This window comes from Phyllostomus discolor, chromosome 3 (genome assembly GCF_004126475.2).
Source record: "Phyllostomus discolor isolate MPI-MPIP mPhyDis1 chromosome 3, mPhyDis1.pri.v3, whole genome shotgun sequence".
In the NCBI taxonomy this organism is placed as follows: Eukaryota; Metazoa; Chordata; class Mammalia; order Chiroptera; family Phyllostomidae; genus Phyllostomus; species Phyllostomus discolor.
In genome coordinates, this window is record NC_040905.2 from 178,562,475 (window position 1) to 178,588,815 (window position 26,341).

At 33.1% G+C, this 26,341-nt stretch overlaps 1 protein-coding gene across 9 annotated transcripts in view; it reads right to left on the reverse strand.

Annotated features, from left to right (window-relative positions):
- GKAP1 (G kinase anchoring protein 1) overlaps window positions 1–26,341 on the reverse strand; it is a 72,060-nt gene that overhangs the window by 17,660 nt on the left and 28,059 nt on the right. For 6 of the 9 annotated variants that reach the window (XM_028525507.2, XM_028525501.2, XM_036021782.1 and 3 more), the window contains 4 exons: window positions 22,522–22,599; window positions 19,041–19,164; window positions 16,747–16,769; window positions 2,914–3,066 (listed from right to left, as the gene is read on the reverse strand). In XM_028525507.2, the coding sequence (XP_028381308.1) occupies window positions 2,914–3,066; window positions 16,747–16,769; window positions 19,041–19,164; window positions 22,522–22,599 (378 nt within the window). The remainder of the gene's footprint in view (window positions 1–2,913; window positions 3,067–16,746; window positions 16,770–19,040; window positions 19,165–22,521; window positions 22,600–26,341) is intronic. The other 3 variants (XM_036021786.1, XM_036021785.1, XM_036021784.1) reach the window with 2 other exon arrangements.

The window sequence follows — 26,341 nt, forward strand, 5'->3', positions numbered from 1 at the left end:
GCTGGTGTGTCTCGGTGGATTGAGCATAGGTCTGCAATCCAAGGGTCGCTGATTCGATTCCCAGTCAGGGCAATGCCTGGGTTGTGGGACACAAAAGAGGCAACCACACATTGATGTTCTTCACCCTCTCTCTCTAAAAATAAGTAAATAAAATCTTTAATGAAACATTGCTTTTGATATTCATTCATGTTGCTAAGTATAGCTGTCATTCATTTTTCCTATTGATTTTGTTATTATAAACAGATGAGTTTTCAATGTTCTTCTTGAACATGTCTCTGGGGTTTAATCTAGGATAGAATTTCTAGAATATACAGTCTGCCCATCATCTTCAACTTTAAAAGTTAATGCTAAATTGTTTTCCAAAACAGTTATACCAATTTACACTACCATTGGTATGTTACTGTTGTTTTATACCCATAACAATACTGAGTATTATCTAATTACTACCTCAAGTTCTTATCTTCATTTAGATTTTCATAGGCACTGCAGTAGAAATTAGTATTATCAAATATAACTTTGTTCTCTACTCAAAAACTTTCAAAAGTTCTTTACTATCTACTAATTGAATTATAAATCAGGACTTGAAATCCTCCATAACGCTTTCTAACCTACCTTACCAAACTTATCTTCTCCCACATTCCTCTATAATCCTTCTCTTCTAATTAAACTGATTTATACTTCACTACCTCAATATTTTTATTCATGACATTCCAGTTTTTTCTCCCTCACCTTTGCATGCCCAAATTCTACTGTCTTTTAAATTATAATGCAAAAACTATTTTCTGCTAAGAAAGCCATCTCTGATTTCCATTCATATGAATTACTATCACATTTTATCCTTTTTTTGGACTTACCATTTTCTACTTTGTACTAAAACAGTTATCTATTAAGTGTGTACTGTGTACACAAGATGCTCTACTAAACACTTTAAATCATAATTGCTAATTTTCCTAACAGTTTATGAAAGGCAGATAATTCCTCCCAAATGTGACACAGCTGATAAGCTACAGCTTAGAAGCTGTATTCTGTGTTACTAGGTTTATTTGATTTCAAAGACTTCTGCCTTTCTACCATATTGTAATGTCTATGGTTTTACTATATCATTAATATTACTTAATCATTTAACTAAACATGCATACACAATTTTGTTCTACTAAGGGTTTGAGGTATTTGTTGAAATATATTAATATCATTCTTTCTATCCAAAAACTATCTGATAGCTTAAAAAATAAGATATAGACCACAAAGGGGAAAATCATGGTTGATGTAAAAGAAAGCAACTATGCTATTCATAAATGTTAAATTAACATGGTTGCTTGGACTCCACATAAACTTTGACAGTTGAGGCAAGACAAGAAAACATTAATTTTTTAAAATAATTTTTTTAAAGATTTTATTTATTTTTAGAGGGGGGGAGAGAGAGAGACAGACAGACAGACAGACAGACAGACAAACATCAATGTGCGGCTGCTGGGGGTCATGGCCTGCAACCCAGGCAGGTGCCCTGACTGGGAATCAAACCTGCGACACTGGTTCGAAGCCCACGCTCAATCCACTGAGCTATGCCAGCCAGGGCAGAAAACATCAAATTTAATTCAGTGCAAGGAAAGAAGAAGCTCACACATACCTCAGAGCAGACAAGGATTACCCACTAAGTTGAAAATAGATTTTCATGTGGAATTATGTATTATTTATTAACCAATATTACTGGTGCATTGGGATAAAGTTATTAAGAGTATGACTTCTCATGGCCTATAAAACAATACAGTAAGAATTTAATTGGTTGAATGATTGAATTTATCAGTCTTAAGAAACAGAGACAGCATCCATTGAAGAGAGTGACAAGATGGGACATGGGCTTTTAGAATTTGGAATAGCCAATGTAAGAATTTGTCAAAGTGAGAAAGAGATAAATCAAAAAGTTTACGTAGAAATAAGGATATGTAAAAGTTAGCAATGATTTTTCAGAACAAAACACGAGCACTGTTTTTCAGCAATTACTGGCAGCCCAGGAATTACTGCCGCATACCGGCAAGCATGGAATAAAAGAAGACCAAGGAAGTAAGGGGAAGAAAACCTTCACACATAAGATAAAAAACAGGTTCATAGTTTAAGAGAAAGAAGATAGGAGACTAGAAGTTGTGGTAAAAACACAGACTTAGAGGTCTCTATATATATCTTGTTTTTTAAACAGTATTTTTTAAGTGTAAATACCTTATAGCTTGTGGGACTTAGAAAAACATTGCTAACCAGATTTGACTTGCAGGCCGCAGTCTGCAACCCCTAGCCACAGGATAAAATTCTAACTTATTTCCACATAAAAAGACCTTTAAATAATTTAAATGCAATCTGTTTCCCTGGTTGTATTATCTCACACACTTAACTCTACACTTCTTAGATGCGGTATTTTTCAGTTTCCTGAATATTCAGTCTAAGGACTTTCATAACTCTGGGACTTTGTTCTTGCAGTTCTCCCAGGCTTTCTCCATTCTTTATATACCTTTCACAATTCACCCAAGTGAAATATTACCTTTTCCATGCAAAATCTCTATTATTTATATCTCTCTCAAAACCTTCATCATGCTAAATGATACTCTTTTTACAGGTCTACTTTCTCCAATCCTCAATACTCTGAGTGTTTAAGGAAAGGACAGTCTCCATCATCTTAGTATTTCTGCTCTCCTATACTGGAACCTAACAATAGTTCTTCGCATACAGCACATGCTCAATAGTTATTCCTCAACAAAGGAAGTACTTCACTTCACACTTTTTAATATAAACATCTATGACTAAGACAAATCCTAAAGCTGTGACTTAACAGAATCATAATTGGATTCCACTGCTTATTTTTTTAAAAGAAAAATTCTATTTTAATTTTATTGTGATTTTAAGAAAATCTTCTATTTTACATGCCTGGTAGTGTTCATGAGCTGCACAATTATCTGTTCCATTATATTCTGTAAGCTTTTCTCTTCTTTTTTCTCTAATAAGAATTTTATGAACATCATCTTCCAGTCTATTGAAGAATCCTCCATCATGTGATAAAGTCTGAGAAGAACTCAATTCCTGTCAAAAATGAATTATGATTTACTATCATTTAACACAAAAGTGTATGCATTTAATAAACCTAGTCAGCCACTAAAAGGAGAAAATGTATAACTGAGAGACAATCAACCATATAATTCTTCTGTTTCAACATAAAGCAGTGACACATTTTGAAATGTTTTCTTCATATTTTTGTGTTAGGTGTTGCCTGACTTAAAAAATATTTTTATCCATATATCATACAATCCACCCATTTAATATGCACAATTCAATGATTTTAAATGTGCTCACAGAGTTGTACAACCATAACCACTATCAATTAAAAATAATTTTAATCGTCCTGAGATGTTTTATTGATTTTAGAGAGAAAGTGAGAAACACAGACAGAGAGACAGAGAGAGAGAGAAACATCAATGTGAGAGAGAAACACTGAACAGATGCCTCCCATACGTACCCAGACTAGGGATCAAACCTGCAACGTAGGTAAGTGCCCTAACAGGGAATAGAACCTGTAACCTTTGGTGTATAGGAGGACACTCCAACAGAGCCACCCAGCCAGGGACCACAATCAATTTTGTAACAGTTTCATCACCCCCAAAAGAAACCCTTAATCTACTTGCAGCTGTTCCCCATTCCTCCTAATACAGCACTCCCCCCTCAGTTGTCCCCTGGGCAAGACAAATCTACTTTCTGTCTTTATAGACTTGCCTATTCTAGACAGCCAATGTAAGTGAAATCATATAATATGTGGTCTTTTGTGACTGGCTTTGTTCACTTAGCAAAATATTTTCAAGCTCTTTCTATATTATATCATGTATCACTAATTCACTCCTTATTGCCAAATAGTATCCCATTGATGGATATACCACAGTTTATTTCCCCATTCATTGGTTGATGGACATGCAGGTTGTTTTCATTTTTGGCTATTATGAATAATGCTATTATAAATATTTGTACACAAGTTTTTGTATGGATATGTTTTCAATTCTCTTAGGTATATGCCTTGAAATAGAATTGCGGAGACATATGATAACTCTATGTTTAATCTTTTGAGGAATTTCCAGATAGTTTTTCAAAGCAGCCACACAGTTCTATAATCCCAACAATGTATGAGAATTCTAATTTCTTTGCATTCTCACCAACACTTGTTATTATCAGCCTTTTTTTACTATAGCTACTGGAATAGGTGTAGAGAGGTATTCCAGTGTGGTTTTGAGTTGCATTTCTGATGCGTCATTTCATGTGCTTATTGGATTTTATGTATCTTTTTGGAAATATGTCCATTCAGATCCCTTGCCCATTTTTTAATTGGGTTGCCCAATTTTTAATTGGGTTTAATAATAAAATTTTTGAGCTCTCAGAGTTCTTTATATACACTAGATATAAGTCTTATCTAATATATAATTAGCAAATATTTTCTCCCATTCTGTGGGTTGTCTTTTCACATTCTTGATGGTGTCCTCTGTACATAAAAGTTTTTTATTTTGATGAAGTCCAATTCTTCCAAGAAACCACCATATAACCCAAGGTCACAAAGATTTATTCCTATATTTTCTTCTGAGAGTTTAACAGTTTTAGCTCTTACATTTAGGTCTGTAATCAATTTTCAGTTATTTTTTGTGCATGGTGTGAGGAAGGGGTCCAAATTCATTTTTTGCATGTGGATATACAGCATCACCTGTTGAGATGATTATTCTTTCTCCACTGAATTCTTTTGGCATCCTTTTCAAAATCACTTGAACATAAATGTAAGGGTTTCTTTTCTAGACTCTTAATTCTGTTAACCTTTATGGTTACAATTATGTCATACCACACTGGTTTGATTACTGTTGCTTCTTATTGCTCAATCTTTTCTAATATATTTTAAAATAATTTTATAGAAATCATATACATCAATGATACAAATAAAATTTATCACAATCTACTCAATTACATAAAATTACAAAATTTACATATTCTCCTAGAAAAGTAATACTACCTCTCTCCAACTTCCAGTTTTGAAGTCAGACTGAAGTAAATGTTCCTTAGCTCTCAATATTTTCGCCTATGTCCTCCATTCTTGAGCTATAATACTCCTAATTTTACCCATCTTAATTGAATTTTTGAGCCAATGACCCAACAGTTCAATAACTGTTCATCCTTTTCTCTTCACATTATGTTAAAAAGTGTTTTAAAAAGTTTTTATATCATTGCTATTAATACATAAATTACATTAAAAATTTTGTACAGAACTTTATATTTTGCAAAGAACTTACACAAACATGACATCATTTGAATCTCATCAACGCTGAGAGGTTGATAGAAGAATGATTTCCCTACAAAGTAATCATGGCCTCAGCAGTTAAATAACTTTCCCATGAGTCACCCTATTGCTAAGTGGTATAGACATAACTCTAAGTCTAGTGCTTCAAAAAATATTTCCAGCATACTACAGCAAGATTTCATTTTAAAGCAACAAATACAACATGGTTAAAACATGGCTGAGCTTCTATGTGGAAAGAACAGCATGATGGTGGCAACTAATCAGCCTATGGATTTCACTTCCCTAACAACTGAAGTTCCAAAAAATAGCAACAAAGGCATGGTTACATGGAACTGACTGACAGCTGGCAGGGGAGGGGGCTGGATGAAAGAAGGTGAAGGGATTAAGCAAAAAAAAAAAGAAAAGCCCAACATATTATATATATAACACATAGACACAGACAACAATATGGTGATAGCCAGAGGGAAAGGTGTGTAAGGATAGGTGGAAGTGGGCAAAGGGGAAACAAATGGAGATGGAAAAGAGACCTGCTTTTGGCAATGGGCACACAAGGCAGTGATGCAAATGATGTTCTGTTGAGTTGTACACTTGAAATCTACAAGGTTTTGTGAACCAATGTCACTCCAATAAATTTAATTAAAAAAAAAAATCCTTGGCTCGGTAGCTCAGGTTGCAGGTTCAATCTCCGGTCAGGGCACAAACAAGAAGCAACCAATGTATGTATAAATAAGTAAAACAACAAATCAATGTTTCTCTCTCTCTCTCAAGGCAATGAGGGATGGTCCTTGGAGGTTGCCCTGGCCACATTGCTCAATTGGTTGTAGCACCATCCCATGTACCAAAAGGTCACCGGTTTGATACCCAGTCGGGGTACTTGCCTAGGTTGTGGTTTTGGCCCTCTGTCGGGGCATATATAAAAAGCAACTGATTGATGTTTCTCTCTCACATCAACATTTTTCTCCCTCTTTTTCTCTGTCCCTTCCCCTTCCTCAAAAAATAAAGTGAGGAAGAAATCAAAACATTCCCAAATAAACAAAAGCTGAGGGAGTTTTTGACTATTAGATCTGCTCTTCAAGAAATGTGTAAGGGAGGCCTGGGATTTAAGAGACTAGTATGTTTACAGAAAAAAAATATTATAAAGGTTTGTTACTATAACTTTGGTTTGTAACTCTAAATTTTGTTTTCTATATAATTTAGGGAACTAATTCATTTAAAATAATTATTAGTTTATGTTTTGGGGCACACAATGTTGTAAAGATATATAGTTTTGTGACATCAACAACTGAAAGGGTAAGGATGACAGTATAAAGAAGCAGACCTTTTAATGTTAATTAAAGTTAAGCTGCTATAAATTCAAATTACTGTTTTAACTTTAAAATGTTAAATATAATCTTCATGGTAATCACAAAGAAAGAGCCATAAAATAAATGTACACAAAAGGAAATGAAGAAAGAACTTAAACATTCCACAACAATACAAAAAATCAGCTGAACACAAAAGAAAACACTAATGTAGGGAACGAGGGATTAAAAAAAGCTATAAGGCATACACAAAGCAAATACCACACTGAAAGAAGTCCTTCCTTATCAACAATTACTTCACATAAAAATGGATTAAACTCTACAATCCAAAGACACAGGGTGGCAGAATAAATAAAAATATACGATCCAACTATATGTTTTCTACAGAGACTCAGCTGAGATCCTAAGACACAAATAGGTTGATAGTGAAGGAATGGAAAAGTACATTCTGTGCAATTATTAATCAAAAGGGAGCAGGGATGACTATACTAATATAGGACAAAATAAATCACAAATAAAAAAACTACACAAAGATATATATGTATATATTTTTAATCCTCACCCAAGAGCATGTTTATCGATTTTTAGAGAGAGGGGTAAGAGAGAGAGAAACATCAACATAAGAGAGAAACATCGATTGGTTGCCTCTCATACATGCTTCAACTGTGGACTGAACCCACAACCAAGGAATGTGCCCTGACCGGGGATAGAACCTGAGGCCTTTTAGTGCATGGGATGATGCTCCAACCAAGCCTCCCAGCCAGGTCAACAATAAAATATAAAATAATGAACATTTACATACATAATGACCATAAAAATATATGAAGCAAAAAAAAAAATATATGTATATATATGAAGCAAAATTTAACAGATTTGAAGGGAGAAATAGACGGTTCTATGATAATAGTTAAAAGACTTCAATACCCCACTCACAATAATGAATATAATAACCACACAGAAGATAAGTAAGGAAATAGAGGACTTAACACAATAAACTAATGAGATCTAACAGACATATAGAACACTACCCACCAATAACAGTATACGCATTCTTCAAGTCCAATTTCCAGAATAGCCCACATGTTAGGCCACAAATGAAGTCTCAATAGATAAAAGATAGCTATCATACAAAGTATATACTCTGACCACAATGGAATGAAATTAGAAATGAATAATATAAAGAAAAGTGGAAAATTCACAAAATTGTGGAAATTAAATAACACTTTTAAACTACCAATGGATCAGAGAAAGAAATCACAAGGGAAGTAAGAAATACTTAGAGACAAATAAAAACCAAAACACAATATAACAAAACTTATGGGACACAGTGGATGGGGTATTAAGTAGGAAATTCATAGCTTTAAGTGCTTACTTAAAAAAACAAGACAGAAAAATCAACAACTAAACTTTATAGTTTAAGGGACTAGAAAAAGAAGAACTAAACCAAACACTAGAGGAAGAAAGGAAATTATAGAGCTTAAAGCAGAGATACACAAAATAAAGAATAAAAAAAAAGAATAGAGAAAGGTGAATGAAACCAAAAGTGAATTCTTTGAGCAAGCTGACAGGTGGTGTGTGTGTGACAGGGGGTGGGGTAGTGAAGGGACTGAGCAAAAAGAAAAAAGAGAGAAAAACTCCTGCACACAAAGAAAGTATGGCGGTTGCTAGAGGAGGAGAGAGGAGGGAGGAGGGGAAATGGAGGAGGGTATAGGAGGGATAGATGGTGATGGATGGAGACTTGACTTAGGGTGGTGAACACACAATACACAGTATATAGATGATGTGTTGCAGAGCTGTGCATCCAAAACCTGTATAGTTTTGTTAACCAGTATCACTCCAATAAATTCAATGAAAGATAAAATTAAGTTGGTTCTTCAAAAAGATCAACAAAATTGACAAATCTTTAGCTACATAGACTAAAAAAAGAGTAAGAATCAATTAACTAAAAACAGAAATGAAAGTAGGGGCATTACTACTGACTCTACAGAAATAAGAAGGATTATAAGAGAGTACTATGAACAATGGTATGTCAAATATATTGGATAACTAAGATGTAACAGACTAATTGCTAGAAACACAAAACCTACCAAGACTAAGGATAACAAAAAATCTGACTAGAACTATAACTAGTAATGAAATTGAATGAGTAGTCAAGAATTTCCCAACAAAGAAAAGCCCCTGGACCTGGTGGCTTCACTGGTGAATTCCATCAAATATTTAAAGAAGACTACAAGAAAAGAAAACCACAGACCAATAAACCTTATGAACATCAATGCAAAAATCCTCAAAAGAATACTAGCAAAGAAAATTCAGCAACATATTGAAATCATACACTATGACCAAGCCAACCCACAAAATGGGAAAAAATATTTGCAAATCACATTTCTGGTAAGGGATAAATATCAAAAATATATAACTCCTAAAACTTGATAAACAACAAACAACCCAATTTAAAAATAAGCAAGGATGAAAAGACATCTCTCTAATGAAGATATATGAACAGCCAATAAACACACAAAAAGATGCTCAACATCACTAATCATTAGGGAAATGCAAATCAAACCAACAGAAAGATACCTCCTCATATCATTAGGATGATTACTATTAAATAAAAACCCAGCAAGTAAGTGTTGACAAGGATAGAGAAACATCCTTACACACTATTGGTACAGCCACTGTGTACACAGTATGGTGATTCCTCAAAATATTAATATAGAATTACTATAGATCCAGCAATTCTACTTCTGGGTATATTCCTTAAAGAACTGAGAGCAAAGACCTCAAAGAAATATTTAGATACCCATGTTCATAGCAGCATTACTCACAATAGCTAAAGCATGGACGCAACTTGAATGTCCACTGACAAATGGATAAGCAAAATGTGCTACAAACACATATACACAAATGGAGTATTATTCAGCCATAAAAAGTCAATTCTGCAATATGCTTTAACATGGATGAAACTTGAGGACATCGTGCTAAGTGAAATAAGTCAGTCACAAAAAGGCAAATAATGTATATACTAGACTTACATGAGGTACTCAGAGTACTCAAAGTCATAGAAACAAAAGGTAGAATAGTGGTTGCCAGGGGCTGGAGTGGGAAGAGCAGGAGGAATGACTGTTTAATAAGCATGTATCTCCAGCTTTACTAGATGAAACAGTTATGGAGATGGACAGTGGTAAAGCTGCACAACCATGTAAGTGTGCTTAATACCACTGAACTGTACATTTAAAAATGGTTAAGATGGCAAATTTTACATTATGTGTATTTACCAAAACCAAAAAAGAAAAATAGATCATAGACTTTAAAGGAGAACTAAAACTATAAAGCTTCTAGAATAGGTCATTGTGGCCCTGAGTTAGGAAAAGAGTTATTAAAAGAACAACAAAAGCACAATACATAAAAGAAAAAAATGAATAAACTAGAATTCGTCAAAAGACATCATTAAGAAATTAAAGGCAAGTAACAGTCTGGAAGAAAATACTTGCAAATTACATTATTGATAGAGTATCTGTATCCAGAATGTGTAGAGACCATACAAAATAATAAGACAATACACTTGAAATGGGTAAAAGATAAAGATGTTTTACCAAAGACATAAGAATGGCTGGTGAGTACATAAAAAGATGCTCAAAATTATGAAAAGGAAAAAAACTACTGATATACACAACATAGAGGAGCCTTCAAATATTTTGCTGAGGGAAAAGAACCATACTACGTGCTTTATTTTAAATAAAGACACAAAACTGATCTATGACAACAGAAATCAGAACAGTGGTTTGCCTGTGGGGCCGGGGAAGGGCGTGAAGTATTATAATTCTTGAAGTACTCCCATGAAGTACTGGGAGAGGGCAGAAAGGAACTTTCTGCTATGATGAAAATGTTCTTTACCTTGATAGGGATGTAGGTCACACAGATATATGCATTTATCAAACCTCATCAAACTGCACTCTTAAGACCTGGGCATTCATTCTATTGTGTGTAAAAAAACCAAACCTCGCTCCCTACTGAATACCTATTTCCTAACTGGAGAACACATCCTTTACAGAGTAAACTGACAAATATTAATGCTTTTTTCAATAACTTCTTTCATATTTTCTAGGGGCTCCAAGTCACCTCCTAAAAGAATAACCTCCAAGCTTTATAGTTTCAATTCTAAATATACAGTAACATGCAAACCTCAAAAAGCTTCATCTACTCTTTTTTTTTTTTTTTTTTGCCATTCTTGGGTGCTTTGAACTTATATCAAGATAAATACTAAATAATGGTGTTTGTTATTTCCACCACTAAATAATGGTGTTTTTAAATGAGCTACTATATTAAAGATGACATAATATGTACGGTAATTCTACTTTCTACTCTTCCCTAGGGTAGGCCCTGATGGATTCAAGTCTTGAACTTGACTTAAAACAATTACTTATTAAGCTCTTCCAAATGCAATTACTATTATGCTCTGCATATGCTACCCTCATAGAACTCACAATCTGCTGACAAAAACACATAAAAACAAACAATTATTAAGCACTCTTTTTTACGTATCAGCAAGGGCAAATACCTGTAAGCATGCAGCCATTTAGTCCTCTTTTACAAATGGTAAACATAATTGATAGTGGCACATTTTCTTCCTGAGCAAGTCTGCAGTCTCAGAATTCTTAATGCAGAGCTCAGTGAAGGCCCTAACCAATGTGCTTGAACTGACAGAAAAAATAAGAAATCTATGTGCCTCTGTTGTAAGTGTTGTAAAAAAACACAGAAGAAGCAGACCAAAACAGGTTAGGGAAGGTTTAGTGAGAAGACAGAACATTCATTCATTCATCAATCAACATCATTTATATTACCTATATGTGACAGGAATTAGGACTACCAGCAAAACTAAATCAACAAGACATGGTCCCATTACTTCCAAGAACTCAAACTCTAGTGAAAGAACAAAACAATAAAAAATAGGCTGTTAAAGGCTAGAAGTGTACACAAGGTATCCTGGGCATCTAATAACACCATAATCAGGGAAAGCTTCCAGGAAAGAGTACTTTTTGTCCAAGTTCTGAAGCATAGTTAGCCAAATAAAAAAAGATGGAAGGGAAAGTGACATCACCAAGATGGAAACAGGTCATTCCGGACTTTGTCATTCCCTTCACAAGAACAGCTATTCATGGACAAGACACCACTGAAGATGTAGGGAAAAATACATGGGTAGGCAAGGTAATATGAAAAAATATTCTGGGTTCAGAAAAACTCCAAATACTTTCACAAGGCTTGATGCAGAGTCAATCTTCAAATGTGAGAAAAAAAATTTTGAAAAGTAGTAAGAAAAGGTAATGGCTGGGTGACTTCTGATTTTATAAACTCTCCTCCACCATTCAATATTATAATACTATATGCATGTATTCCTGAATTTTAAATTTAATAAAGAACTCTAAAAAATAATAAATCAAGGAAATAATCATTAACAGCTGCTAAAACCACTGAGTGAAAGTGATGGAAAACATTATAATGGCTGACAATACCTGAACCCACTCATCTAAATTTTAAACAAACTTTTTAAAATTTTAGAATAGTCTGACAGAAAAGTTTCTGATTAGACAGAGTTTCCATACATCTCTCACCCAGTTTATCCTTCTGATAACATCTTACATTATCACAGTATATTTTACAATTAAAGAACTAACACTGCCACATTATTACAACTAGACTCCACTGTCCTTTTTCTGTTCCAAGATCCCATCTAGGATATAATACATTTAGTTGTCATGTCTCCTTAGCTTTCTCTAGTCCATGACAGTTACTCAGACTTTGTTTCTGATAACCTTGGTAGTTTTAAGGAGTACTGGTCCTACTGGTCTGATATTTTGTAGACTGTCCCTTGATTTGGGTTTGTCTGATATGTTTCTCATGGTTAGACTGGGTTGTGGTTTTTGGGACAGAGGGAGAGACCACAAAGTCATAGGCCATGTTCATCATATAGTATCACATCAAGGGTACATGCTATCAACCTGATTTACCACTAATAACAGTGACAGTGATCACATGGTCAAGGTTGTGTTTGCTAGGTTTCTCCAATGTAAAGTTACTTTCCCTCCTTTTGTACACCCTACTTTTTGGAAGCAAGTTACTCAAGGGGAGTGGAAGATGTTCTCTTCCCCAGAGGGATAATATCTATATAAATTATTTATATTTTCTGTGTGAGATTTGTCTCTTCTCTCCCTTTATTTACTTATTCAATCATTTATTTATATGACTATCAACTTATGGATAAGTACTTTATACTCTGGGTACCAATACTATATATCTTATTTACTTTGTATCTCAAATTGTCCCTTCTCAAATTGGGAAGTATTTTAGGTTGTTTCCTATTTCCCTCTGACATGCCCCTATATTTTGTTTTTTTTAAGTACTTCCTTGATTTCTAACATCACAAGACACTCCAGGTTCACCTTGTGTACCCCCACTTGTAGCCCTAGAAGCAGCCATATTTCTTCAAGTAATCCTGATTTCTTTTAATGGAGAATCAATTTTAACATCATAAAAATGCTATTCCCCTTGAGATATGCCTGGAAGCACATCATATCATCTAGAAAATACTCTTGCTTCCTTCATCTCCTCAAAAACAAACAAACAAACAAAACAAAATCCAACCTGAATCTATCAAGCTTCAAAAGCTAATTAACAGTTTATACAATACCCTTTAAAGACATAACTCTGAGATCCCTCCATAATAAAGTGATCTGCCAAGAGTGAAGCCAAAGATAGCAACTGAGACTTAGGAGAGAAATGAAGAGTCCCCAAACTATATACACTTCTCAACCTAGTCAACTATGAAGCCAGTTCTTTCCCTATTCTTCCACTGTTTGGTTACATGAACCAATAAATGTCTCTCTTTTGCTTAAGCTGTATTGATTTGGGCTTCTGTTACTGACAACAAAAGCAAGCTAACAAATATAATAAATACAAATAAGGCATGGACACAAAAATGAGTTTAGCACATTGAAAGCAGTAAGATAATAGGTTGAATTGTTTGGGTAAAACCAAATTTTAGGTGAGATTTTTAAAAGCTGGGTAGCATTTATTATATTTAAGATTTAATGGTCTAACTAATATTGTTATTTTCCTGTGCTTTGGTAGCATTAACTATAGGGTTAACTTTTTTTAGCATACAATATTCATTTCAGTCACATACTGATCATTTATCATAATTTTAGAAATCAACAGATTGAATCTTTCCTTTTCAGCTAATATGACTAGGGCCTAAAATGAATAAATTATTTATTCAAGCTCATATACCTATTGTAGAGATTTTGGAAGCATAATGCAATAAAAAGAAATAGGCTATGATCTAGATAAAACTGGGTTTGTTCCCCAGCTCTCTCTTTTTGAGAGAGAGAGAGAGAGAGCGAAAGAGACTGATTTGTTTTTCCACTTATTTACGCATTCATTTGGTTGATTCTTGTATATGCCCTGAGTGGGGGACTGAACCCACAACTTTGGCATATCAGTGACAATGCTCTAACCACTTACCTACCCAGCCAGGGATTAATATAATTTTTTACAGGTAGTACACATACATGATAGAAAATTCAAACATTTATATTGTGAAAAGTTAGCCTTTCTCCTATCCCAGTTCCCCTCCTTCTCTACCCTTTAGCAACTGTAAAAATTCTTGGGTGCTCTCCTAGAGATCATCTATTCAAGCATATTAAACATTTGACCTTTTAAAATTTAAGACTTCAAGACATAATGATGGCTAAAATTTTTAAAGATATTAAATGGTACCAGAGGACAGGAATTTAGGCCAGGTAAATGCAGGACTAAAGAGAAAAGGAATAGCTATGAGATACTTAATCCAGCAGTACTGACATTTAAAAAGGCAGCACATTAAAATTAAAAACAAACAAAACAACTTCAAGGATCAAATAATGCTATTTTAAAGACATAGTCATTTGAGGTTTTTAAGACGTATGTACAAGTACCTACTCTATTATTCACTGTGCTTGTCTAGATTTTCTTGACTACACCACAGTGAAGGGTAGAGGACTGGTATAGCAGAGGCAGCCGAGAGCTCCTGCACATTTAATGAAGAAAAATTGTTCCCATCCTCTACTCCTGAGAGTGTCATTTATTTTAATCATTTCAGGGTGAAAGAGATTACAAAAAATTGGGACTGGAAAGTACTGAGACTAATAACACATTATCATAAATCATGAGGTGAATGGAAAAAGAAGGGGAATTACAAAATTAACCTGAGAACAAGTTTAGCTAGCAGTTAGACAAATACATAGGCAGTTAAGTAATCCTCATCATCCAGCAATAAAGTAAAAAATAGTTTTTCTTTTGAATGTTATCCAGTGAATACCTGATTTATAAGGGGAAGGATGGGAAGTATAGTATTCTCCACAGAGGTTAGGAATTTTAGAGTACCCATGGGAAAAAACATCTTGATGTAGGTAAAATATTAAAGATGGAAAGAATTAAATCAATTATTCCACATACAATATAACAAAGATTAGTAATTTTTAGGAGCAGAAAACATGTCATTTTAGAGTTGAAATCAGATTTTTTTTCAAACTTCTCTTTTGAACTCTCTGAAAAAAATTTTTCTAAATTATTAGAGCAATGGCATAACCATTTAAATATTCAAGTCCCAGAAAGTAATACCAATAATGAAAATGGAACATAACTTTGGTATAATAAGTGTCAACAATGATGTGAATTACATTTTCTTTTGACCAATTTCTTAAAACAGTTACATAAGAAATAATTACAATTAGACTACATTTACAAATACAGAAAATCTCTTCACTGGAATTATTTAAAGTACATTTTATTACATATCAAGTTATTTATAAGAAAATGGGATTTAGCTCTTAAATTACAATGAAAGACAAGATGTATACTATGCCACATACCTATGCTTGTTTAGATATAATTCAGATTAAGCGTGTATGTTAAATAGATGAAATCCTGGTCATTCTGGATTTTTTCTTCTTTCAAATCAGGAAAGGAGAAAAAGCAAGCATGGAGTAGTTTATAAAAATTACTTTTCCCTCCACTAACAGTTGGGGGTAGTTTCTTAGGAATAAGGTGTACCATTTGTATCTGCTGGCCCATTCACATAATGCTAACTTCCATTTAAATCAATGGATTTAAAAAAAAAAAGAAATCAATCCAAAAGTACATGTTTTCCACTTTTAAACATAAAATTAATAGTCTATATTTGTAGTCATTTAAATTTAATCTAAGAAATAGTAACAATGGTTTGTTAATAACTTCAAAAGAATTTCTAGCATCTGTTTTACTAACAAATCAATTCTGTGTTTGTGTGAACAGTTAGTTAAGAGCTAAGTACTACAATCACAGACTTATTTAGATGTTGTTTTCAAATGCCTGAAACAACAGAAAAATGATCAAAAGCCATATATGTACTCTAAAGTGAAACCAAGGGATATCTGGCCATCTGGAAAAAAATCAATTAATGGAATTATTGACAAAATACATACATAATAAAAGAATAAAACTTTCAAATTATCACCTAAAGAAGTCAAAAGCACTCTTAACGATTTTTAGTGCCATCCTCAAATTAAAAGACATTTTATAGCAATCTCATTTTCCAATTTTAGAAGGTTTATAAGAGGCTTTATAGAGTCTTAAAAAAAAAAGAGTAACCAATAAAACTAAGTTATGGCTGCACTACCCTGTAATAGTGAATGCTAAGAAAAGTGTATCATTGGGTTAATCTTATCCATGAGTATAAACTATATAATCACAGCTAACCTCACAATTTCTCTATTTCCAAAATATCTTGAAACGGGGTTTCAGGATGTTTTTAAATAAAAGTTAAAGGCTTAGTTTCCCTAAAATTTTAACTTACATATGATAACCTTTTGGCTCAAAGGTACACACAAATTAGGATACTAAAGCCAAATGTTATTATATTTCATGCACATAATCATATTTTTATTCTGTCACAATATATTTCATATCCTTATAACTGCCAGAAATATGATCAAATTTACTCATGAAAAACCTATGGGTTGTCTCTTAAATGGCTATGTCTCAAAAAAGACTTACACTACACATTAAAATACTATTCCTAAAATCACAAGTGTTTTCTAAAATAAATGTGGTTACAACACTTACCTCTGTCTTTTTACTAATATGATCTGTAAAAAAGAAAAAAGTGACACTTCACTGAAGGAAATTAACATATAAAATATTTTAATATGTAAAATATTTAAACAAAGTAATTTAAAAGAATTTCAAAATTATAGTAAGAGTTTCAGAAGTCATTTGGGGGTTGCCTAGGATTCACCAGATTTATTTTTCTAGGTATGATGTTAACATTCAGTATATAACTATTAATTTGTTCAGTTTAGGGACTAGGTCTTGTATCCCAGTAAATGCCACCTGTAATAAAGGGTATTATTAAATTTCAAACATTTGGGAATTCTACATCATTTAAGTTTTTGGTTTCACATAATATTTTTGGAAGTAGGGGAGAACTTGAGGGGGTACAAATATGTCTAAAATCAAATCACAGGATACTATGCTTGCAAAAACTATACTTATTACTTCCTTAGTGAATAAAATTAAAAGTCAAATAGTAATTTGTGTCCTTTAAAACTACTAGCTAGTTTATTTTTAAAAATACATTGTAGTGATTGGATATCCCACTTAAAAATTCTAAAAGTTGATGTATTATAGAATAAATACAAAAAGGAAGGCAAAACAAATACATGTGGATTAAACAAATCATTGACTTAGTAACAACACAGCATTTGTAAAAAGGGATTACACAATGAGGAAAAGGAAGACACATAAGAGAATCCACCTAGACAGAAGGCTGATACCAAAGTACAAATAGGGAGCAAGTGTTCTTATTTAAACTGAAAATGATCGGGATATGTAATATTTAATCATGTTTCCCGTGGACAGCAGAAATTTTCCATTCTCAAGGACTAATTAATTAAATAGAATAGCTTTCTTGTGACTGAAAATCTAAAAACTGAACCAGTTCTCTAAAGCATTTGTTGATGAGAATTGAGTCCATAAACATAGTAAATGACAACATCACAAGTTTCAGATCTAATTACTAAATTCTAGTAGATTATACATTCTACTAGTATGTTCTATTTAACATATAATATGATGTCAGAACCTGATGAAGAATGTGTTAATGTCTTGTAATAGTTGCAGAGTTTCCTTTAACAGTATCATACTGATCTTTCTCAATCCATTTAATAAATTTATATACTTAATAAATCAAACATATGGAAAATAAAGGCATTTAAATTTTTTTCATGTTTCTGCTTAGTTTCTAATGAAGTATTTCTTATATAAAAATCTTTCTTACTAAAATTGGGAATTTTATTTTAACAGACATCTGTTCTTTTAACCCTAAACAAAGCAACTTTCCTGATCCATAAAGAAAAGCCAAATAATCCTCTAAATTTTATTCCTAATTTCACAGATAGGCTTGTTTCTGAAAATAGTAAAGTAGGGTTTTTTTTTCTTCAATTACTGCTATGATATTAATAATCTTCACAGAATGAATGCCCCATGTATTAAGGCTAAATTCATATTGATCAAATAGGCTGCTCTATCAATGAACAAATAGCTGTCCATTAGGTTAGCAACTTAAGCTGACTGGTATACACACAGTGCTGTTCAAAAAAAATTTTTGACTGTGCTACCTAATAATGGAAGCTACTAGTCACATGTAGCTACTGAGCATTTGCAATGTGGCCTATGCAACTAAGAAACTTTTTATTTTAGTTTATTTTAACTAATTTATATTTAAGTACCACAAAGGAATATTGACTACCATATTATACAGTACAGAACCTAGTGTTTTGACAATTTCCAACATCAAAAAAAAAAAGTGCTTTGTAATCTGTCTTCAAAAATTTAGTGGATGATATAATTTCCTTCTGTCTTCCCTTTTTTACAACAAGAAAATAAAAATGATAATATAGTTTTCTGGTAATAAGTCCCATTCTAAAAACTTGCATTTTAATTTTCTAACATGTAGTTCCAGATAACTTGAGGAGGTTGACCAATAATGGCTGAAAGCTGAAGATACTATTCCTGATCTAGTTTAAGCCAAACTACTTTATGTATAAGGACAAAAATATCTTTGTTCCATCATGACTTAAAAACTACAAATGTCAATTTTTATTTTCAGTGAGTGTTAGAAAAGGGACAAATTCGGAAATATAAAAAGATAAGTTTTAGTGATGGGGCTTTTATAACTGATTTTAAATTACTTGAACCACTAAATGTCCTATTTCCCAACAGGTTTACATTCTATATTCTAAGCAGAAGATTAACAAAACAATGTTTACTTATTTTAAAAACCAGAAAGATACTTATAACTTAAGTATACAAAGACTTAGAATGGTATTTTAGCATAACAGATTTCACATATACATTACCCTCAGACTGAAAATCTTTTAGTGATACTGTGGGAGGTTTGTCTTTTCCCTGAAGATTCTTTCTTTTATCTTTTTTATTCATAACCTTTGACTGAGTTGAAGCATTTTCAGCATTTTCATACTCCTGAAAAGAATGATCAACAATCATTAAGCTTAGTTTACACTAGTAAAATCAACTTAATAACAGGTAATATGTTTACTAAAGTTTTTTTTAAAGATAAAAGGCAAATAAAAAATAAAAACTTAGGCTAGCCAACTTGTATAAAAGGATACCTGTTTATTTATACACTCAATCTCTTGCCTATTAAACATTAAAATAAAAACAGAAAGCTATGACTTTGTCTATATCCACTACTACTTGCCACCCTCTTTTTTTTTTTTAAGACTTTATTTATTCTGGAGGGGTGGGCTGGGATGGGAGTAAAAGACAGAAAACTGTACTTGAACAACAAATAAAGTAAAATAAAAGAAAAAATATTTTATTTATTTTTAGAGAGAAGGAAAGGAAGGGAGAAAGAGAGGGAGAAAAACATTGATGTGAGAAAGAAACATTGATCAGCTGCCTCCTGTACATGCCCCAACCAGGGACCAAACCCACAACCCAGGCATGTGCTCTAACCTGGAGTAGAACCAGCAACTTTTCGCTTTGCGGGTGACTGCCCAACCAACTTAACTTAAAACAATAATCTACAGTCAATTTGCTTTCTCACTCACTGTCCCAACTCCTGAAATCTGGCTCCTGCTGTTCTCTGACACTAAAATTAAGGTCAACTTCCTTTTAAATGCCTAATCCAAAATCCAAAAGACATTCTTTTTCAAGCATTTCTTGGTTTTCCCAGTACATTTCTGACTACTCGAGTCTCCTTCACTGGCTTCCCTTTTCCCAACTCTGTTCTTAAAAATCTAACTGTTATTCACAATTAATCCATTCGAACCTATTCTATGCTTTATACCTATTGTTCTTCAAACTCAAAGTTTAAAGTTCTACCTACACAATGACAATTTCTGTATGTGCAGACAACTGACCTGAGATATCCAATAAGCATCTCCAATTCTCCTATTTAATGCCACCATCATCTGTTTAGGCCAAAAACATCAGAGTCATCCTTGCCTACTCTTTCTACACACTTTATATCCAAATTAGTCAGTAGGTCTTATTGAGTTTATCTCTTAAAGCTCTCTTAAATCTATTTTTTTCTTCATACATTCTGTCATTTCCCCTATCCTCTTTTGCTTCACACTGCCAACACCCTCTAATTTTAGCCCTTCAATCCATCTTCTTCACTGCTACAGCACAAATTGCTAAAATGAAAACTTACAATAAATTTAAAAGTTAAAAATATTCAAAAATTCTGTGCATATGTATAAAATCTAATCTCCTTAGCCTGGTACACAGGTTCTTTATACCTTATTCTACCAACTCCAGGTCCCTACATTATACTTTTTCAATATGCTATACTCCTTTATACGTCCATATTTTGTATACTTGTCACTCCTTCCCTGAAAATGCTGACTTTCCTACTACATATACACTGTGAACTTTTTTGATTTTTTAAATCCTCACCCAAGGACATTTTCCTATTATGTTCAAAGAGAGGAAGGGAGAAAGAGAAACATCAATGTGACAGAGAAGTATAGATCTGTTGCCTCCCACACATACCCGATAAGGTTGGAACCTGCAACCTAGGTATGTGCACTGACTGGGAATCGAGTCCACAACCTTTAGATACAACCATTTGCTTATGTGATGATGATCCAACCAACTGAGCTACACCTTCCAAGGCTACCCTATGAACTTCTAATATGTAGTATGACCCTCTTTTAAGAATCCTTTCCTAAAATTCTTCCCCATCAAAGGCAGACACTATTCTTCTATCTTTCTGAATTTCCACTGCACTGAGAACATATATCTCTCAATACTATGTACCATAAATATAGTATGTATGGCTCCCTGCACTAAACTCAAGGGCTGGGACCATGTCTTAATCTTTATATTGTGTGCCTAGCATATTTTGGCTATTCAAAAAAATATTTGTTGAGTAAGTGACAGAAGAAAATAGATAATAGAAAATGCCATCCCAAACTTTAGTTATTATAAAAATCCTGGAGCTGAAGTATAGTTTTTAAATTGAAGTAAATGACTTAAAACTCAATGACTACATCAATGTAATGATATCAAACTACCTAACACATACAAAAGGAGTTCATTCTTTGAGAGTCATTGTGTAATAAAACCAATTTGAGTACTACACCTATAACTGTGCCAAGAAAACTGGCATGGAAACATATTTAATCAACACAATCTACTCTACTACTCCTTTAAGATACAGCTAGACATTTTAGCTTTAGAATCTAGACATATATCTAAAAACAACAAATCATTATTGTTTAATAATTTTGATTTGATAAATTTTATCTTCAAATTGAGCAAGTCAGGAGGACTTTTCCAATGTAACATGAAAGTCCCTTAAATGACTTAAGTCATAATAAAGCTAGGTGTATCAATTTTTGTAATTGCTAGCTTTGTATCTAAATGGATAAGTAACAATAGGATTACAGTTATTCTTATTTTTTCAGGATAATAGGAATAGAGACATGGAAAGTAAAACACATATAGTGTACAAAAGTTCACTTTACTGGCTTTCTTCTTCTTCCCTTGAGCTATGAATAAATAGCAAAATCATCTACTGTAAATTTTAATTACCCTCTTCCCTTCATCTTGAATGAAGGAGCTAGTGCACAATGACATAACCTAATGGCCCTTAAGTATGACCAGAGGCTACTTATGATCAACTACTGAGTAATCACAAGTTGAATAAATTTTATGGATCAAAAAAATCCCAATATATGTAAAGGACTAAATTCAAGTAATATAAAGATAATATAAATGCTCAATTTAAGTATATAAACTGGAAACCAACACTACTTTTTACTTTAATGTTTATATAGTTATGCAATGTAGAATGCATCTTGTAATTCTACAAGATGTAGAATGCATCAGCATACAGCCCAATATGACAGCTTAGTGACAAATGCTGAGTTCAAAAGGCTAAGTTATCAGAAATATCCTCCCATATACTTTAGTTAATTGTAGTGTTATCTTTAACACAAGGTCTCTTAATGGATGCCCCTTGTACTCGTACTTACCTTACATTTTTTAATCTACTTATTTTCTATGTTTATTTAAAATAAGTTAAAATAAATCATCTACTGTTCATTTAATTTACTCTCTTCCCTTCATGTTAGGTAGAGGGACTTTTGTAACTAAACATTCCAAATGATCAGACAAAGCTTAACCCACGTTTCTGTTGTCTCTCAAAACCTGAGAAGGAATCTTATTATAAAAACTTAATAATATTTTGTTAAATAATACATTTCTAGGACAAACTTTAAAAAAACTTTAATACAAAATTCAGGAAGGCTGGTCCTAACTTTTGAGGACTTAAATCTAATATAGCTAAATGAATAAATGTGTAAATACCTTTTTGTGTTCTTCATATTCTAATTTACTTAGCAACAATGCCTTCTCAAGATCTGCTTCAAACATTTCAGATGTCAGCTAAAAAAAAGTTTCACAATGAACAGATGATATGATTATACCACATTAACAAAATAACCATGACAATATAGAGAGGAAAATAAAACAAATACATTAAAAAATAGTCTGGGTTCTACAAAGTTATCAATCCATGCCAAAGTAAGGAACATTGTTATTTTATAGACCATGTCAAAGCAAACATTTCCAATTCTGATATCCATTTCCTCTTTCACGGTAAATAATTTGTTGTATTATCACATAATCCTTTTACTTTAATAAAAAAAATCTTATGAAGAATGTGTCACTGTAATGGATGTCAAAGGCACTGTGCAGTTTAGGACACTGAAAATATAAGTGATTATTATTCAAAATTATAAGAATATTGAAAAATGCTAAGCATTATAAAACATACCATTTCCTTAATATAGATTAAACCACAGATATAGAATCTTTCAATAAGATGACCAAATGTCCTGGTATATGTCTGATATTGCACAATAATTACAGTGCATCCTTTTACTATCATTCTATTCCTGTATATGGTTGCTCTACCTTTAAAGTCACCTCGTATTATAACAAAATGATTTTCTGTAATCTACATCTCTTGGTTCGTCTTTTCCACCATGGAATCTCACCTTAACTTCTTACAATCTAGCTTCCATACCCTCTAATCGAGTACCTCTCTAACAATTTTCCTAATTGCCAAACAGAATTGCTACAATAGTTGAATGGGACTTTGGGTGGTCCAGCATTGGGAATAAAGTATGTCTACAACTGAATATAGGATAGTTGCAATAAGACAAAAGTAAACATCTTAAATTTGTAAGCAAGTGTTTGTCAATCTATACATCATGAATAAAAGCATAAATTTAATGGACATGTCTTGTTCTTTCAGTCCAGAATCCATTTCTTTATTCCTTTCAATAACTAAACTTCATTCTAATGTCACAAGATTCTAGTAGCACAGCCAATCACATAATCCCATATACCATCCAACCAACATATCCCCACATCATCCAAGATACCATTATCAACAATAGGGTGGGGGCAAGGGATTCAACTTCTTTAAAAAAAATCATTACCCAAGGAAGAGAGAAACATCAATTAGTTGTCTCCCAGTTGAGCCCCAACCAGAGAGATCAAACCCATATGTGCCCTGATTGGGGATCAAATCCACAACCTTTGAGTGTACAGGATGATACTCTAACCAACTGACCCACCTGGACAGGGCAGGATCCAAATCTTTTTTGATTTCCTAGGAATTCAATTTTGAGAACAAACACAAAGCAAATGGGGTTCAATCATCTGATAATAGCTCTCTAAAAGTAACTAGTTCTACATATTAGTTCATGTCCTTGAGCACCCCAGAATTCCTTAGTTTCCATCTTTCTTAACAGTTTATTTTTTATTGTATATTGCCCCATTACCTTTGAATCCACTTATATACTTTTCCACTTCTATCCACTCCTTCCCTTATATCAGCACTGTTGCCTGTGTCCATGAGTCCTTTTCCTTCTTTGCTCCATTCCTCCACTCCCCTAACCTGCTCCCAGAACTGTCAGCCCGCTCATTCTGAGTCTGCCTATTTTTCTTGTTAGATCAGTTTGTTCATTAGATTTCACATATGAATGAAATCATATGGTATCTGTCTTTCTCTAACTGGCCTATTCACTCAGTATAATGTTATACACAGTCCATTCAAGCTGTCACAATGGGCTAAATTACTTTGTTTTTATGGTTGAGTACTATTTTATAGTGTAAATGTCCAATAGTTGTTCTACCCACTCATCTACTGACATTTGGGCTGCTTCCAAATCTTGGCTATTGTAAATCATGCTGCAATGAACATAGAGGTGCTTATATTCCTTCAAATTAGTGTTGTGGGTTTCTTCAAATATGCATCAAGCAGAATTGCTGGGTCGTAAGACGGTTCCAATTTTAATTTTTTCAGGTAACTCCATATCGCTTTCCACAGTGGCAGCACCAAACAGCATTCCCACAAACAGTGCAAAAGGGTTCCCCTTTCTCCACATCCTCACCAGCACTTGTTTGTTGATTTACTGATGATAGCCTTTTGACAGGTGTGAAGTGATATCTCACTGTAGTTTAAATTTGCATTTCTCTTATAATTAGTGATGTTGAGCACCTTTTCATATGTCTATTGGTCATGTATATGTTCTGTTTGGAGAAGTGTCTATTCAGGTTCTTTGCCAATTTTTTAATTGGATTGTTTTTCTAATGTTGGGTTTTTATAAGTTCTTTATAAATTTTGGATACTAACCTCTTATCAGAAGAAATGGCAAATGTTTTCCCATTCAGTGGACTGTCTTTTTATTTTGTTTATGGTTTCCCTTGCTGTGCAAAAGCCTGTTAGTCTGATGTAGTCCCATTTATTTTTTTTCTTTTGTTTCCCTTGCCTGAGAAGCTATATTAGAAAAAAAAAAAAAAAACTGCTATGAGCAATGTCCAACATTTTACTGCCTATGTCTCATTTTTGGATTTTTATGGTTTTAGGTCTAACATTTAAGTCTTTGATCCATTTTGAATTTATTCTTGTGTGTGGTGTAAGAAGGTGATCTAGTTTTATTTTTCTGCATGTACTATCCAATTTTCCCAACATTATTTATTGAATAAAGTATCTTTAGCCCACTATATTTGCTTACTTCCTCTTTTGAATATTGATTATAAAAGTGTGGGTTTATTTCTGGGCTCTCTATTCTGTTCCATTGATCCATGTGTCAGAACCATTCTATTTAGATTATTACAGCCTTATAGTATAGTTTGATATTAGGTAGTGTGATTCCTCTAACTTTGCTCTTTCTCCACATTACTGATGCTATGCAGGCCTTTTTGTGGTTCCATATAAATTTTTGAAATATTTGTTCTAGTTCTGTGGAATATGTCATTGGAATTTTGATATGAATTGCACTGACCTATAGATTGCTTTGGGTAGTATGGACATTTTAATAATGTGTATTCCTCCTATCCATGAACATGATATGTGCTTCCACTTATTTGTACCTTCTCCCATTTCTTTCTTCAGCTTCTTATAACTTTCTGTGTATAGGTCTTTTACATCCTTGGATAAATTTATTTCTAGGTATTTTATTCTTTTTGAAACAATTGTGAATGGAATTGTATTCTTAATTCTCTTTGTGACAGTTCATTATTGGCATATAAAAATACAACTGATTTCTGGATATTAATTATACATTCTGCTATTTTACTAAAATAATTTATCATTTCCAGTAGTGTCTAGGTGGAAATCTTTAAGATTCTCTATATACAGTACCATGTAATCTGCAAAAACAATGAGTTTTGCTTCTTTCTTTCCAATGTGGATGTCTTTTATTTCTTTTTCTTGTCTGATTGCTATGACTAGGGCTTCCAGTACTGTGCTAAATAGGAGAGGTAAAAGTGGACACCTCTGTCTTGTTACCACATTTAAAGGGAATGCTTATCGTTTTTGCCCACTGAGTATGATGCTGGCAGTGGATATGCCATATATGGCTTTTATTAGTTTAGGCATGTTCCCTTTACTCTCACTTTGCTGAGAGTTTTTATCTTCACCTGATTTTGGAATTAAGCTAATGCTGGCCTTTAGTCTGGCTAAAGGTTTGTCACTGTTGTGTATCTTCTCAAAGAATTAGATTCACTGTTCCTTTGTATTGTTTTTTAGATCCTATTTTGTTTATTTCTTCTCTGATCTTTATTATTTTCTTCCTGTCACTCATCCTCAGCTTTGTTTTGTTTTTTTTCAAGT